This window comes from Microchirus variegatus, assembly GCF_963457635.1.
Source record: "Microchirus variegatus genome assembly, chromosome: 13".
Lineage (NCBI taxonomy): Eukaryota > Metazoa > Chordata > Actinopteri > Pleuronectiformes > Soleidae > Microchirus > Microchirus variegatus.
The window spans coordinates 21,426,063-21,445,105 of NC_139814.1; the positions used below are offsets into that span (position 1 = coordinate 21,426,063).

General features: G+C 30.7%; 1 protein-coding gene across 1 annotated transcript in view; it reads right to left on the minus strand.

Annotated features, from left to right (window-relative positions):
* LOC310936018 (zinc finger protein 706) overlaps window positions 1–17,941 on the minus strand; it is a 30,545-nt gene extending 12,604 nt beyond the window's left edge. The window contains exons 1-3 of the mRNA XM_083900039.1: window positions 17,887–17,941; window positions 16,116–16,265; window positions 15,007–15,133 (exon numbers count right to left, since the gene is read on the minus strand). Coding sequence (XP_083756165.1) covers window positions 15,038–15,133; window positions 16,116–16,250 — 231 coding nt within the window. The 5' untranslated portion in view covers window positions 16,251–16,265; window positions 17,887–17,941 and the 3' untranslated portion in view covers window positions 15,007–15,037. The remainder of the gene's footprint in view (window positions 1–15,006; window positions 15,134–16,115; window positions 16,266–17,886) is intronic.
* Window positions 17,942–19,043: the final 1,102 nt, after the last annotated feature.

The window sequence follows — 19,043 nt, forward strand, 5'->3', positions numbered from 1 at the left end:
CTTTAGGCTTAAAAAAGAAGATTTTTTTTTCTTCAATTTTGGACGACATAGTATAGTATGACCTTTTTGTCAAATTTTGGACCCAAATTATTTTTCAGAAAAATGGTCAAATTTTGAATGAAATAGTGTAGTATGACATTGAGATCGACGACATAGTATAGTATGACGTATTGGTAACACTTAAGGCTAAAAAAAGAAGATACTTTTTTTTTTCAATTTTGGACGACATAGTATAGTATGACCTTTTTGTCAAATTTTGGACCCAATTTTTTTTCAGAAAAATGGTCAGATTTTGAATGAAATAGTGTAGTATGACATTGAGATCGACGACATAGTATAGTATGACGTATTGGTAACACTTTAGGCTAAAAAAAGAAGATACTTTTTTTTTTCAATTTTGGACGACATAGTATAGTATGACCTTTTTGTCAAATTTTGGACCCAATTTTTTTTTCAGAAAAATTGTCAGATTTTGAATGAAATAGTGTAGTATGACATTGAGATCGACGACATAGTATAGTATGACGTATTGGTAACACTTTAGGCTAAAAAAAAGAAGATAATTTATCTTTTCCAATTTTGGACGACATAGTATAGTATGACCTTTTTGTCAAATTTTGGACCCAAATTATTTTTCAGAAAAATTGTCAAATTTTGAATGAAATAGTGTAGTATGACATTGAGATCGACGACATAGTATAGTATGACGTATTGGTAACACTTTAGGCTAAAAAAAGAAGATTTTTTTTTCTTCAATTTTGGACGACATAGTATAGTATGACTTTGTCAAATTTTGGACCCCAATTATTTTTCAGAAAAATGGTCAGATTTTGAATGAAATAGTGTAGTATGACATTGAGATCAACGACATAGTATAGTATGATGTATTAGTAACACTTTAGGCTAAAAAAAGAAGATCTTTTTTTTTTTAAATTTTGGACGACATAGTATAGTATGACCTTTTTGTCAAATTTTGGACCCAAATTATTTTTCAGAAAAATGGTCAGATTTTGAATGAAATAGTGTAGTATGACATTGAGATCGACGACATAGTATAGTATGACGTATTGGTAACACTTAAGGCTAAAAAAAGAAGATATTTTTTTTTTTCAATTTTGGACGACATAGTATAGTATGACCTTTTTGTCAAATTTTGGACCCAATTTTTTTTTCAGAAAAATTGTCAGATTTTGAATGAAATAGTGTAGTATGACATTGAGATCGACGACATAGTATAGTATGACGTATTGTTAACACTTTAGGCTAAAAAAAGAAGATAATTTTTTTTTCAATTTTGGACGACATAGTATAGTATGACCTTTTTGTCAAATTTTGGACCCAAATTATTTTTCAGAAAAATGGTCAAATTTTGAATGAAATAGTGTAGTATGACATTGAGATCGACGACATAGTATAGTATGACGTATTGGTAACACTTTAGGCTAAAAAAAGAAGATAATTTTTTTTCAATTTTGGACGACATAGTATAGTATGACCTTTTTGTCAAATTTTGGACCCAAATTATTTTTCAGAAAAATGGTCAGATTTTGAATGAAATAGTGTAGTATGACATTGAGATCGACGACATAGTATAGTATGACGTATTGGTAACACTTTAGGCTAAAAAAAGAAGATACTTTTTTTTTTCAATTTTGAACGACATAGTTTAGTATGACCTTTTTGTCAAATTTTGGACCCCAATTATTTTTCAGAAAAATTGTCAAATTTTGAATGAAATAGTGTAGTATGACATTGAGATCGACGACATAGTATAGTATGACGTATTGGTAACACTTTAGGCTTAAAAAAGAAGATACTTTTTTTTTTTCCAATTTTGGACGACATAGTATAGTATGACCTTTTTATCAAATTTTGGACCCAATTTTTTTTCAGAAAAATTGTCAAATTTTGAATGAAATAGTGTAGTATGACATTGAGATCAACGACATAGTATAGTATGACGTATTGGTAACACTTTAGGCTAAATAAATAAGATAATTTATTTTTTCCAATTTTGGATGACATAGTATAGTATGACCTTTTTGTCAAATTTTGGACCCCAATTATTTTTCAGAAAAATGGTCAGATTTTGAATGAAATAGTGTAGTATGACATTGAGATCAACGACATAGTATAGTATGACGTATTGGTAACACTTCAGGCTAAAAAAAGAAGATCATTTTTTTTTTCAATTTTGGACGACATAGTATAGTATGACCTTTTTGTCAAATTTTGGACCCAAATTATTTTTCAGAAAAATGGTCAAATTTTGAATGAAATAGTGTAGTATGACATTGAGATCGACGACATAGTATAGTATGACGTATTGGTAACACTTTAGGCTAAAAAAAGAAGATACTTTTTTTTTTCAATTTTGAACGACATAGTTTAGTATGACCTTTTTGTCAAATTTTGGACCCCAATTATTTTTCAGAAAAATGGTCAAATTTTGAATGAAATAGTGTAGTATGACATTGAGATCGACGACATAGTATAGTATGACGTATTGTTAACACTTTAGGCAAAAAAAAGAAGATAATTTTTTTTTCAATTTTGGACGACATAGTATAGTATGACCTTTTTGTCAAATTTTGGACCCAAATTATTTTTCAGAAAAATGGTCAAATTTTGAATGAAATAGTGTAGTATGACATTGAGATCAACGACATAGTATAGTATGACGTATTGGTAACACTTTAGGCTAAAAAAAGAAGATAATTTTTTTTCAATTTTGGACGACATAGTATAGTATGACCTTTTTGTCAAATTTTGGACCCAAATTATTTTTCAGAAAAATGGTCAGATTTTGAATGAAATAGTGTAGTATGACATTGAGATTGACGACATAGTATAGTATGACGTATTGGTAACACTTTAGGCTAAAAAAAGAAGATAATTTTTTTTCAATTTTGGACGACATAGTATAGTATGACCTTTTTGTCAAATTTTGGACCCAAATTATTTTTCAGAAAAATGGTCAGATTTTGAATGAAATAGTGTAGTATGACATTGAGATCGACGACATAGTATAGTATGACGTATTGGTAACACTTTAGGCTTAAAAAAGAAGATACTTTTTTTTTTTCAATTTTGGACGACATAGTATAGTATGACCTTTTTATCAAATTTTGGACCCAATTTTTTTTCAGAAAAATTGTCAGATTTTGAATGAAATAGTGTAGTATGACATTGAGATCAACGACATAGTATAGTATGACGTATTGGTAACACTTTAGGCTAAATAAAGAAGATAATTTATTTTTTCCAATTTTGGACGACATAGTATAGTATGACCTTTTTGTCAAATTTTGGACCCCAATTATTTTTCAGAAAAATGGTCAGATTTTGAATGAAATAGTGTAGTATGACATTGAGATCAACGACATAGTATAGTATGACGTATTGGTAACACTTCAGGCTAAAAAAAGAAGATCATTTTTTTTTTCAATTTTGGACGACATAGTATAGTATGACCTTTTTGTCAAATTTTGGACCCAAATTATTTTTCAGAAAAATGGTCAAATTTTGAATGAAATAGTGTAGTATGACATTGAGATCGACGACATAGTATAGTATGACGTATTGGTAACACTTTAGGCTAAAAAAAGAAGATACTTTTTTTTTTCAATTTTGAACGACATAGTTTAGTATGACCTTTTTGTCAAATTTTGGACCCCAATTATTTTTCAGAAAAATGGTCAAATTTTGAATGAAATAGTGTAGTATGACATTGAGATCGACGACATAGTATAGTATGACGTATTGGTAACACTTTAGGCTTAAAAAAGAAGATACTTTTTTTTTTTCAATTTTGGACGACAGTATAGTATGACCTTTTTATCAAATTTTGGACCCAATTTTTTTTCAGAAAAATTGTCAAATTTTGAATGAAATAGTGTAGTATGACATTGAGATCAACGACATAGTATAGTATGACGTATTGGTAACACTTTAGGCTAAATAAAGAAGATAATTTATTTTTTCCAATTTTGGACGACATAGTATAGTATGACCTTTTTGTCAAATTTTGGACCCCAATTATTTTTCAGAAAAATGGTCAGATTTTGAATGAAATAGTGTAGTATGACATTGAGATCGACGACATAGTATAGTATGACGTATTGGTAACACTTTAGGCTAAAAAAAGAAGATAATTTTTTTTTTCAATTTTGGACGACATAGTATATATAGTTTGACCTTTTTGTCAAATTTTGGAGCCAAATTATTTTTCAGAAAAATGGTCAGATTTTGAATGAAATACTGTAGTATGACATTGAGATCGACGACATAGTATAGTATGACGTATTGGTAACACTTTAGGCTAAAAAAAGAAGTTGTTTTTTTTCTTCAATTTTGGACGACATAGTATAGTATGACCTTTTTGTCAAATTTTGGAACCAAATTATTTTTCAGAAAAATGGTCAAATTTTGAATGAAATAGTGTAGTATGACATTGAGATCGATGACATAGTATAGTATGACGTATTGGTAACACTTTAGGCTAAAAAAAGAAGATAATTTATTTTTTCCAATTTTGGACAACATAGTATTGTATGACCTTTTTGTCAAATTTTGGACCCAAATTATATTTCAGAAAAATTGTCAAATTTTGAATGAAATTGTGTAGTATGACATTGAGATCGACGACATAGTATAGTATAACGTATTGGTAACACTTTAGGCTAAAAAAAGAAGATAATTTTTTTTTTCAATTTTGGACGACATAGTATAGTATGACCTTTTTGTCAAATTTTGGACCCAATTTTTTTTCAGAAAAATTGTCAAATTTTGAATGAAATAGTGTAGTATGACATTGAGATCGACGACATAGTATAGTATGACGTATTGGTAACACTTTAGGCTAAAAAAAGAAGATAATTATTTTTTCCAATTTTGGACGACATAGTATAGTATGACCTTTTTGTCAAATTTTGGACCCAAATTATTTTTCAGAAAAATTGTCAGATTTTGAATGAAATAGTGTAGTATGACATTGAGATCGACGACATAGTATAGTATGACGTATTGGTAACACTTTAGGCTTAAAAAAGAAGATTTTTTTTTCTTCAATTTTGGACGACATAGTATAGTATGACCTTTTTGTCAAATTTTGGACCCAAATTATTTTTCAGAAAAATGGTCAAATTTTGAATGAAATAGTGTAGTCTGACATTGAGATCGACGACATAGTATAGTATGACGTATTGGTAACACTTTAGGCTAAAAAAAGAAGATACTTTTTTTTTTCAATTTTGGACGACATAGTATAGTATGACCTTTTTGTCAAATTTTGGACCCAATTTTTTTTCAGAAAAATGGTCAGATTTTGAATGAAATAGTGTAGTATGACATTGAGATCGACGACATAGTATAGTATGACGTATTGGTAACACTTTAGGCTAAAAAAAGAAGATACTTTTTTTTTTCAATTTTGGACGACATAGTATAGTATGACCTTTTTGTCAAATTTTGGACCCAATTTTTTTTTCAGAAAAATTGTCAGATTTTGAATGAAATAGTGTAGTATGACATTGAGATCGACGACATAGTATAGTATGACGTATTGGTAACACTTTAGGCTAAAAAAAGAAGATAATTTATTTTTTCCAATTTTGGACGACATAGTATAGTATGACCTTTTTGTCAAATTTTGGACCCAAATTATTTTTCAGAAAAATTGTCAAATTTTGAATGAAATTGTGTAGTATGACATTGAGATCGACGACATAGTATAGTATGACGTATTGGTAACACTTTAGGCTAAAAAAAGAAGATTTTTTTTTCTTCAATTTTGGACGACATAGTATAGTATGACTTTGTCAAATTTTGGACCCCAATTATTTTTCAGAAAAATGGTCAGATTTTGAATGAAATAGTGTAGTATGACATTGAGATCAACGACATAGTATAGTATGATGTATTAGTAACACTTTAGGCTAAAAAAAGAAGATCTTTTTTTTTAAAATTTTGGACGACATAGTATAGTATGACCTTTTTGTCAAATTTTGGACCCAAATTATTTTTCAGAAAAATGGTCAGATTTTGAATGAAATAGTGTAGTATGACATTGAGATCGACGACATAGTATAGTATGACGTATTGGTAACACTTAAGGCTAAAAAAAGAAGATATTTTTTTTTTCAATTTTGGACGACATAGTATAGTATGACCTTTTTGTCAAATTTTGGACCCAATTTTTTTTTCAGAAAAATGGTCAGATTTTGAATGAAATAGTGTAGTATGACATTGAGATCGACGACATAGTATAGTATGACGTATTGGTAACACTTTAGGCTAAAAAAAGAAGATACTTTTTTTTTTCAATTTTGGACGACATAGTATAGTATGACCTTTTTGTCAAATTTTGGACCCAATTTTTTTTTCAGAAAAATTGTCAGATTTTGAATGAAATAGTGTAGTATGACATTGAGATCGACGACATAGTATAGTATGACGTATTGGTAACACTTTAGGCTAAAAAAAGAAGATAATTTATTTTTTCCAATTTTGGACGACATAGTATAGTATGACCTTTTTGTCAAATTTTGGACCCAAATTATTTTTCAGAAAAATTGTCAAATTTTGAATGAAATAGTGTAGTATGACATTGAGATCGACGACATAGTATAGTATGACGTATTGGTAACACTTTAGGCTAAAAAAAGAAGATTTTTTTTTCTTCAATTTTGGACGACATAGTATAGTATGACTTTGTCAAATTTTGGACCCCAATTATTTTTCAGAAAAATGGTCAGATTTTGAATGAAATAGTGTAGTATGACATTGAGATCAACGACATAGTATAGTATGATGTATTAGTAACACTTTAGGCTAAAAAAAGAAGATCTTTTTTTTTTTAAATTTTGGACGACATAGTATAGTATGACCTTTTTGTCAAATTTTGGACCCAAATTATTTTTCAGAAAAATGGTCAGATTTTGAATGAAATAGTGTAGTATGACATTGAGATCGACGACATAGTATAGTATGACGTATTGGTAACACTTAAGGCTAAAAAAAGAAGATATTTTTTTTTTCAATTTTGGACGACATAGTATAGTATGACCTTTTTGTCAAATTTTGGACCCAATTTTTTTTTCAGAAAAATTGTCAGATTTTGAATGAAATAGTGTAGTATGACATTGAGATCGACGACATAGTATAGTATGACGTATTGTTAACACTTTAGGCTAAAAAAAGAAGATAATTTTTTTTTCAATTTTGGACGACATAGTATAGTATGACCTTTTTGTCAAATTTTGGACCCAAATTATTTTTCAGAAAAATGGTCAAATTTTGAATGAAATAGTGTAGTATGACATTGAGATCGACGACATAGTATAGTATGACGTATTGGTAACACTTTAGGCTAAAAAAAGAAGATAATTTTTTTTCAATTTTGGACGACATAGTATAGTATGACCTTTTTGTCAAATTTTGGACCCAAATTATTTTTCAGAAAAATGGTCAGATTTTGAATGAAATAGTGTAGTATGACATTGAGATCGACGACATAGTATAGTATGACGTATTGGTAACACTTTAGGCTAAAAAAAGAAGATACTTTTTTTTTTCAATTTTGAACGACATAGTTTAGTATGACCTTTTTGTCAAATTTTGGACCCCAATTATTTTTCAGAAAAATTGTCAAATTTTGAATGAAATAGTGTAGTATGACATTGAGATCGACGACATAGTATAGTATGACGTATTGGTAACACTTTAGGCTTAAAAAAGAAGATACTTTTTTTTTTTCAATTTTGGACGACATAGTATAGTATGACCTTTTTATCAAATTTTGGACCCAATTTTTTTTCAGAAAAATTGTCAAATTTTGAATGAAATAGTGTAGTATGACATTGAGATCAACGACATAGTATAGTATGACGTATTGGTAACACTTTAGGCTAAATAAAGAAGATAATTTATTTTTTCCAATTTTGGACGACATAGTATAGTATGACCTTTTTGTCAAATTTTGGACCCCAATTATTTTTCAGAAAAATGGTCAGATTTTGAATGAAATAGTGTAGTATGACATTGAGATCAACGACATAGTATAGTATGACGTATTGGTAACACTTCAGGCTAAAAAAAGAAGATCATTTTTTTTTTCAATTTTGGACGACATAGTATAGTATGACCTTTTTGTCAAATTTTGGACCCAAATTATTTTTCAGAAAAATGGTCAAATTTTGAATGAAATAGTGTAGTATGACATTGAGATCGACGACATAGTATAGTATGACGTATTGGTAACACTTTAGGCTAAAAAAAGAAGATACTTTTTTTTTTCAATTTTGAACGACATAGTTTAGTATGACCTTTTTGTCAAATTTTGGACCCCAATTATTTTTCAGAAAAATGGTCAAATTTTGAATGAAATAGTGTAGTATGACATTGAGATCGACGACATAGTATAGTATGACGTATTGGTAACACTTTAGGCTTAAAAAAGAAGATACTTTTTTTTTTCAATTTTGGACGACAGTATAGTATGACCTTTTTATCAAATTTTGGACCCAATTTTTTTTCAGAAAAATTGTCAAATTTTGAATGAAATAGTGTAGTATGACATTGAGATCAACGACATAGTATAGTATGACGTATTGGTAACACTTTAGGCTAAATAAAGAAGATAATTTATTTTTTCCAATTTTGGACGACATAGTATAGTATGACCTTTTTGTCAAATTTTGGACCCCAATTATTTTTCAGAAAAATGGTCAGATTTTGAATGAAATAGTGTAGTATGACATTGAGATCGACGACATAGTATAGTATGACGTATTGGTAACACTTTAGGCTAAAAAAAGAAGATAATTTTTTTTTTCAATTTTGGACGACATAGTATATATAGTTTGACCTTTTTGTCAAATTTTGGAGCCAAATTATTTTTCAGAAAAATTGTCAGATTTTGAATGAAATACTGTAGTATGACATTGAGATCGACGACATAGTATAGTATGACGTATTGGTAACACTTTAGGCTAAAAAAAGAAGTTGTTTTTTTTCTTCAATTTTGGACGACATAGTATAGTATGACCTTTTTGTCAAATTTTGGAACCAAATTATTTTTCAGAAAAATGGTCAAATTTTGAATGAAATAGTGTAGTATGACATTGAGATCGACGACATAGTATAGTATGACGTATTGGTAACACTTTAGGCTAAAAAAAGAAGATAATTTTTTTTTTCAATTTTGGACGACAGTATAGTATGACCTTTTTGTCAAATTTTGGACCCAAATTATTTTTCAGAAAAATTGTCAGATTTTGAATGAAATAGTGTAGTATGACATTGAGATCGACGACATAGTATAGTATGACGTATTGGTAACACTTTAGGCTTAAAAAAGAAGATACTTTTTTTTTTTTCAATTTTGGACGACATAGTATAGTATGACCTTTTTGTCAAATTTTGGACCCAAATTATTTTTCAGAAAAATTGTCAAATTTTGAATGAAATAGTGTAGTATGACATTGAGATCGACGACATAGTATAGTATGACGTATTGGTAACACTTTAGGCTAAAAAAAGAAGATAATTTTTTTTTTAATTTTGGACGACATAGTATAGTATGACCTTTTTGTCAAATTTTGGACCCAAATTATTTTTCAGAAAAATGGTCAAATTTTGAATGAAATAGTGTAGTATGACATTGAGATCGACGACATAGTATAGTATGACGTATTGGTAACACTTTAGGCTAAAAAAAGAAGATAATTTTTTTTTTCCAATTTTGGACGACATAGTATAGTATGACCTTTTTGTCAAATTTTGGACCCAAGTTATTTTTCAGAAAAATTGTCAAATTTTGAATGAAATAGTGTAGTATGACATTGAGATCGACGACATAGTATAGTATGACGTATTGGTAACACTTTAGGCTAAAAAAAGAAGATAATTTTTTTTTTCAATTTTGGACGACATAGTATAGTATGACCTTCTTGTCAAATTTTGGACCCCAATTATTTTTCAGAAAAATTGTCAGATTTTGAATGAAATAGTGTAGTATGACATTGAGATCGACGACATAGTATAGTATGACGTATTGGTAACACTTTAGGCTAAAAAAAGAAGATAATTAATTTTTTCCAATTTTGGACGACATAGTATAGTATGACCTTTTTGTCAAATTTTGGACCCAATATTTTTTCCATAAAAATGGTCAAATTTTGAATGAAATAGTGTAGTATTACATTGAGATCGACGACATAGTATAGTATGACGTATTGGTAACACTTTAGGCTAAAAAAAGAAGATTTTTTTTTTCTTCAATTTTGGACGACATAGTATATACAGTATGACCTTTTTGTCAAATTTTGGACCCAAATTATTTTTCAGAAAAATGGTCAGATTTTGAATGAAATAGTGTAGTATGACATTGAGATCGACGACATAGTATAGCATGACGTATTGGTAACACTTTAGTCTAAAAAAAGAAGATACTTTTTTTTTTTCAATTTTGGACGACATAGTTTAGTATGACCTTTTTGTCAAATTTTGGACCCAATTTTTTTTTCAGAAAAATTGTCAAATTTTGAATGTAATAGTGTAGTATGACATTGAGATCGACGACATAGTATAGTATGACGTATTGGTAACACTTTAGTCTAAAAAAAGAAGATACTTTTTTTTTTAATTTTGGACGACATAGTATAGTATGACCTTTTTGTCAAATTTTGGACCCAAATTATTTTTCAGAAAAATGGTCAAATTTTGAATGAAATAGTGTAGTATGACATTGAGATTGACGACATAGTATAGTATGACGTATTGGTAACACTTTCGGCTAAAAAAAGAAGATCTTTTTTTTTTTTTTATTTTGGACGACATAGTATAGTATGACCTTTTTGTCAAATTTTGGACCCAAATTATTTTTCAGAAAAATGGTCAAATTTTGAATGAAATAGTGTAGTATGACATTGAGATCGACGACATAGTATAGAATGACGTATTGGTAACACTTTAGGCTAAAAAAAGAAGATAATTTATTTTTTCCAATTTTGGACGACATAGTATAGTATGACCTTTTTGTCAAATTTTGGACCCAAATTATTTTTCAGAAAAATTGTCAAATTTTGAATGAAATAGTGTAGTATGACATTGAGATCGACGACATAGTATAGTATGACGTATTGGTAACACTTTAGGCTAAAAAAAGAAGATAATTTTTTTTTTCCAATTTTGGACGACATAGTATAGTATGACCTTTTTGTCAAATTTTGGACCCAAGTTATTTTTCAGAAAAATTGTCAAATTTTGAATGAAATAGTGTAGTATGACATTGAGATCGACGACATAGTATAGTATGACGTATTGGTCACACTTTAGGCTAAAAAAAGAAGATAATTTTTTTTTTCAATTTTGGACGACATAGTATAGTATGACCTTCTTGTCAAATTTTGGACCCCAATTATTTTTCAGAAAAATGGTCAGATTTTGAATGAAATAGTGTAGTATGACATTGAGATTGACGACATAGTATAGTATGACGTATTGGTAACACTTTAGGCTAAAAAAAGAAGATAATTCATTTTTTCCAATTTTGGACGACATAGTATAGTATGACCTTTTCGTCAAATTTTGGACCCAATATTTTTTCCATAAAAATGGTCAAATTTTGAATGAAATAGTGTAGTATTACATTGAGATCGACGACATAGTATAGTATGACGTATTGGTAACACTTTAGGCTAAAAAAAGAAGATTTTTTTTTTCTTCAATTTTGGACGACATAGTATATACAGTATGACCTGACCTTTTTGTCAAATTTTGGACCCAAATTATTTTTCAGAAAAATGGTCAGATTTTGAATGAAATAGTGTAGTATGACATTGAGATCGACGACATAGTATAGCATGACGTATTGGTAACACTTTAGTCTAAAAAAAGAAGATACTTTTTTTTTTTCAATTTTGGACGACATAGTTTAGTATGACCTTTTTGTCAAATTTTGGACCCAATTTTTTTTTCAGAAAAATTGTCAAATTTTGAATGTAATAGTGTAGTATGACATTGAGATCGACGACATAGTATAGTATGACGTATTGGTAACACTTTAGTCTAAAAAAAGAAGATACTTTTTTTTTTTCAATTTTGGACGACATAGTATAGTATGACCTTTTTGTCAAATTTTGGACCCAATTTTTTTTTCAGAAAATGGTCAAATTTTGAATGAAATAGTGTAGTATGACATTGAGATCGACGACATAGTATAGTATGATGTATTGGTAACACTTTAGGCTAAAAAAAGAAGATAATTTATTTTTTTCAATTTTGGACGACATAGTATAGTATGACCTTTTTGTCAAATTTTGGACCCAAATTTTTTTCCATAAAAATGGTCAAATTTTGAATGAGATAGTGTAGTATGACATTGAGATCGACGACATAGTATAGCATGACGTATTGGTAACACTTTAGGCTAAAAAAAGAAGATTTTTTTCTTCAATTTTGGACGACATAGTATAGTATGACCTTTTTGTCAAATTTTGGACCCAATTTTTTTTCCAGAAAAATGGTCAAATTTTGAATGAAATAGTGTAGTATGACATTGAGATCGACGACATAGTATAGTATGACGTATTGGTAACACTTTAAGCTAAAAAAAGAAGATACTTTTTTTTTCAATTTTTGACGATAGTATAGTATGACCTTTTTGTCAAATTTTGGACCCAAATTATTTTTCAGAAAAATGGTCAAATTTTGAATGAAATAGTGTAGTATGACATTGAGATCGACGACATAGTATAGTATGACGTATTGGTAACACTTTAGGCTAAAAAAAGAAGATAATTTTTTTTTTCAATTTTGGACGACATAGTATAGTATGACCTTTTTGTCAAATTTTGGACCCAAATTTTTTTCCATAAAAATGGTCAAATTTTGAATGAGATAGTGTAGTATGACATTGAGATCGACGACATAGTATAGTATGACGTATTGGTAACACTTAAGGCTAAAAAAAATTTTTTTTTTCTTCAATTTTGGACGACATAGTATAGTATGACCTTTTTGTCAAATTTTGGACCCAAATTATTTTTCAGAAAAATGGTCAGATTTTGAATGAAATAGTGTAGTATGACGTATTGGTGACACTTTAGGCTAAAAAAAGAAGATACTTTTTTTTTTCAATTTTGGACGACATAGTATAGTATGACCTTTTTGTCAAATTTTGGACCCAATTTTTTTTTCAGAAAAATGGTCAAATTTTGAATGAAATAGTGTAATATGACATTGAGATCGACGACATAGTAGAGTATGATGTATTGGTAACACTTTGGGCTAAAAAAAGAAGATAATTAATTTTTTTCAATTTTGGACGACATAGTATAGTATGACCTTTTTCTCAAATTTTGGACCCAAATTATTTTTCAGAAAAATTGTCAAATTTTGAATGAAATAGTGTAGTATGACATTGAGATCGACGACATAGTATAGTATGACGTATTGGTAACACTTTAGGCTAAAAAAAGAAGATTTTTTTTTTCTTCAATTTTGGACGACATAGTATAGTATGACCTTTTTGTCAAATTTTGGACCCAAATTATTTTTCAGAAAAATGGTCAGATTTTGAATGAAATAGTGTAGTATGACATATTGGTGACACTTTAGGCTAAAAAAAGAAGATTTTTTTTTTCTTCAATTTTGGACGACATAGTATAGTATGACCTTTTTGTCAAATTTTGGACCCAAATTATTTTTCAGAAAAATGGTCAGATTTTGAATGAAATAGTGTAGTATGACGTATTGGTGACACTTTAGGCTAAAAAAAGAAGATACTTTTTTTTTTCAATTTTGGACGACATAGTATAGTATGACCTTTTTGTCAAATTTTGGACCCAAATTATTTTTCTGAAAAATTGTCAGATTTTGAATGAAATAGTGTAGTATGACATTGAGATCGACGACATAGTAGAGTATGATGTATTGGTAACACTTTGGGCTAAAAAAAGAAGATAATTAATTTTTTTCAATTTTGGACGACATAGTATAGTATGACCTTTTTCTCAAATTTTGGACCCCAATTATTTTTCAGAAAAATTGTCAAATTTTGAATGAAATAGTGTAGTATGACATTGAGATCGACGACATAGTATAGTATGACGTATTGGTAACACTTTAGGCTAAAAAAAGAAGATAATTATTTTTTTTCAATTTTGGACGACATAGTATAGTATGACCTTTTTGTCAAATTTTGGACCCAATTTTTTTTTCAGAAAAATGGTCAGATTTTGAATGAAATAGTGTAGTATGACATTGAGATCAACGACGTAGTATAGTATGACGTATTGGTAACACTTTAGGCGGAAAAAATAAAAAAAATGTTTTTCAATTTTGGACGACATAGTATAGTATGACCTTTTTGTCAAATTTTGGACCTAAATTTTTTTCTCAAAAAAATGGTCAGATTTTGGATGAAATAGTGTAGTATGACATTGAGATCGACGACATAGTATAGTATGACGTATTGGTAACACTTTAGGCTAAAAATAATAATTTTGTTTTTCAATTTTGGACGACATAGTATAGTATGACCTTTTTGTCAAATTTTGGACCATATTATTTTTTTGAAAAAATTGTCAAATTTTGGATGAAATAGTGTAGTATGACATAGAGATCTACGACATAGTATAGTATGACGTATTGGTAACACTTTTGGCTAAAAAAAAACATTTTTTTTTTCAGTTTTGGACGACTTAGTATAGTATGACGTCCAAAAATGGTCAAAAACATCAAAGTATAGTATATGGTCCAAAAATGGTCAAAAACGTCATCGTATAGTATGTCGTCCAAAAATGGTAAAAATTGGTCAAAAACGTCACAGTATAGTTTGTCGTCAAAAACATCATAGTATAGTATGTTGTCCAAAATTTGACCAAAAACGTCATAGTATAGTTTGTCTTCCAAAATGTGACCAAAATGTCTTAGTACAATAAGGCCTCCAGAATGTCACAAAAATGTCATGGTAGTAGAGAAACTGTCTTGTCTTGCTCTTACCGAGGTTCAGGTCCACTCCAGCCTGTTGTTTTTATGCCTGAACATCTTCCAGCTCAGGAGGCATGGGGGACTTTGGGTGTTTGCTCTCAAAGTGCTGTTTGAAAGTCTTGGGGTCAGGCATCTGAGTCTGAAAGAAAAAGAAAAGCTTTTCGTCACGTGGCAACAAGAGCTCTCTCAACTGGAAGTGACAAACTATGTGATGTTTAATAATATGTTTAATGCACTGGACTTCAAGACTAGAGACGGGAACGACAAGGAACTTCACAATACGAGATACATGGTCCATGACCATGGCTGGGACTGTGTGTACTTGCCTCACTAAAGTCAAGCATTGCAATTATAGAGGGTGCCCCTCATCTGGTGCGGGCCTTTTTTTCTGCTGACTGTTCTTCTCCCTCTCCTGCATTGTGCGCAGCAACAAGCTGGGGCTCCCTATCCAACGCAGAATGGATAATTTCTCTATTCACAGGTTTATCCACACATCCATATATGACACATAAATAATGATCTTCATGGCGAGGGTCGAGTCGCGAAGAAATACAGGGGATCCAAGTAGATCTTAGTAAAATATATTGACAGATTCTCAAGAGCGCACTTTTCATTGTTTTCACTCCGTGGTCTTAATCTTTGTATAGTAGACGCTTTAGTGCTGCAATTAAGGGAATAACAGATGCATCAGGTGAGCTGATTTCTTTAGTTAACTGCTCAAAGAGAGAGAGAAGAGAGTTCTATCGCGGGAAGTTCATAATTTGCACTGCAGGCAAGTTTCGCTTTGGCGCAAAGAGACTTTGCAGCATTTAATAGGTGCTGTTCCACAGTGTCCTCACATGTTGTTGGAATTGTTTTATTGGTGTTCCAAACTGATCTTGGACAGACTAAGCGGGTATAGACATGCGCGGCCAGCACGTGCCTGTCTATAACCGTGCATCATCACAACAACGTTTCGGTGGTTACCGGGGAAACGGGAGGAAAAAATAGGGCGGCTAATTTCTTATTATTTTCAGTACAGGGTGTCCCCAGGACGCCCGGACGCCCTCCTAGCTAAAAGCCTGAAACAAAACATCCCTCTTTAGAAACATTGCTTAAATGTGTGCTATGCTGGTTCTTACCCGGCAGATAGGACAGGTGTGGACCAGAGCAGCTTTAGCTGCCGTCTTCTGGTCGGCCCCTTGACCTTTCTTCTTATCTGCTGCCTTTTTTGCATTCTTTTGCTGGGACTGAATCTTCTGCTGCCCACGAGCCATGGCCCTCCACTTTACCTGCAGGAACAAAAAGTAAATAAATAAAAGGACAAAGAATAATCGCTGCATATTTCCCATGAGGAAAATCTACTACCAAAGCTGTTTTCCTCTTGTAACGACTAATATGCAGGACTGGAACTAAATGTCGGTGTAGTTAATAAACAAATCTGTTGACTGACCACTGACGGATGTCAAGTCAACAATTACTCAAAACATTATTAACTATGCCACAGCACAAAAAAGACTTGAAGTTTGAGGTGTTAACTGGAAATTTCTTTGTGTGCAGGCAGATAACTTTTTTACAACTTTCCATTAGTTCCACAACACATATACTGTCAAAAAAAAGGATTTGAACACACAAACCTTGAAATCTGGATACAGTGCAGACTAAAATAATCCCAACATCATAGAGTTAAATAATATCAACCAGGGCTGCAACTAATGATAATTTTCATAATTGTCCATAAAATGTCAGAAAATATTGATCAGTGTTTCTCAAACCTGGAAATGATATTTTCAAATGCCTTGTTTTGTCCAAAAACCAAAAGGATTTACTTTTATAGATTTCGTTGTCATATGGAGCAAAGAAACCAGAAGACCAGTTTGTTTGTGTGTTTTTTTTATTTTGTTTATTTTAACAAAATTAACACATTTTCAAGGTTTTTCACCTTCTAAAATATTTATTCTAGTTTGTGTACAAAACGTGACCATCATTTCCAGGTTTCAAAAACAATGATCAACATTTTCTGACACTTTACAGAAAAGTTACTTTTTTGTAAAGAGAAACATTTTCATGAGTGTTAAGTGCAAATACCAGTATTTTCTAATTAGTCAAACTTTCATGATTAATTCAGTTTACATTGGAAAAACTCATCAAATAATGTCTGTAAAATGTTTTACAAAAAGATTTTATAGAATCAAATCATCGTCAGTTGCAGCTCTATTAAGTGTAGTAAAACTGTGTGATTTCAGATCAAAACAAAAAGCCCAGAAATATATTCTGTTTAATCATATTATAAATAGTTGACAATTAACATCTCAACATGAACTAACACAACAAACTCATCATAAACAACTACTATAAAACAAATCTGACGAAATTATATCAACTGTGGCTTCAGCTACAATTCTGCCAGGCATCGCTATATCAGGGAAATAACAACATTGCTGACCACAGTCGACTGCTTTATATATTTGTACAAGTATAATTACAAACTAGAGGACTTCGTATTAACTGTGATTTAAAGCAAACGTATTTTAACTTTTAAAAGCCTGTTGGACCCAAGTATTTGTTAGTGATTCGCTGTGATGGTGACGTTTAAAACATTTAAATACGTAACATTAACTTTAACCCCTTTTCTCTATAAAATATATACAAACACGTAAATATGATTCATAGTAAAGGGCAGTTAAATTAAAAACATCAACGCTTTCCCAAACAGGCCTTTCGCCAACCGGCGCCGCCTTGCTAACGTTGTTAGCCGTGAGCTAAGATTACATGTGGCCGAGATACTACGCGTTTAAATGTTGTCGCGGGATAAAGAGAACAGTTTCGCGTATAAACCATCGTTATCTGACACCGCGTTGAGGAAAAAGCTGGTAACTAATGACAACAACACATAATTTCAGGAAGATTTACCTTCGAGGTTTCACACTCTCACGCTTTTGCCGATGTATTTTTTTTCTTTTTTTACATGCAGAGGAAACTCCAAAACCATAAAATCTGACAGTGGAACGAACAGCGCCCCCCGCTGGACTGGAATACTGCAGCCAATGGTCAATCGCATTTGTTTTCTGTTCATTTTATCACAACTTTGAGATATTATTTCACACTTTCTATTATATATATTTATACATATACATATACAGTATATAAACACTTGAAACTATTGTCAGCTGAAATTTACAGGACTATAAATAAAGCTGAAGTAACCTTTAACGCAAAGAGAACACAATGTGAACACAGTTTCATCACTTTATTACATTATATGTGTCCATAATCGTACACACACACACACACACACACACACAGAAGAGACAGACAGGTTTGCGTTCCTTTCTCTCTTTCTCCTTAAAAAAAAATCTCTCCGTTAACTGACTCACACGAGTTCACCGAGGTCAACAGCATCAGAGTACAAAAATGTTTTTAATTAAAAATGACATAAAGAAGTGACGTCATTCAGTTATTTAAAAACAAAAATACAATTTATGACACTTGAACACATTCACACACACACACACACACACACACACACACACCTGCGTTCACAGTGCATTTCATTTAAATTCTGCATGTCACAAACATTACATGACTGACATCACTCAGGTCAAAGGTCACACTCAATCTGAGGACACCAGCGACCTCTGCAGCTGAGTGACGACGACGACAAGAACGACGACGACAACGACAACAACGACAACAACAACAGAAAGTATTGTTTCAAAAACATACACCTGCTGCTTTGGCCTTGAACTTCCAAGTCTCACATGCGCCACCTAGAGGCAGAAAAGAACAACTAGTGAAAAAAAAAGTATAAAAGCACAAGGAAAAGTGCATTAAATGTAATTCCTAATATTACAAGACACCAAGAGTTATTAGGATCAGATTCTAACACAGTATTGTGCATGAATCCATCCTTAAGACATTGCCAATTGAGCTGCTGTGGCAAAATGAATCAAAAGAGACATTTTGTAGATATCTGTGAGTTAATACAGGTTTAAGATTCTGTGTCTGCGAAATGCAAGATGTCAGCGAAACAGTCTCTATTTTAAAGCTCAGATCACGCTGCTCATGAT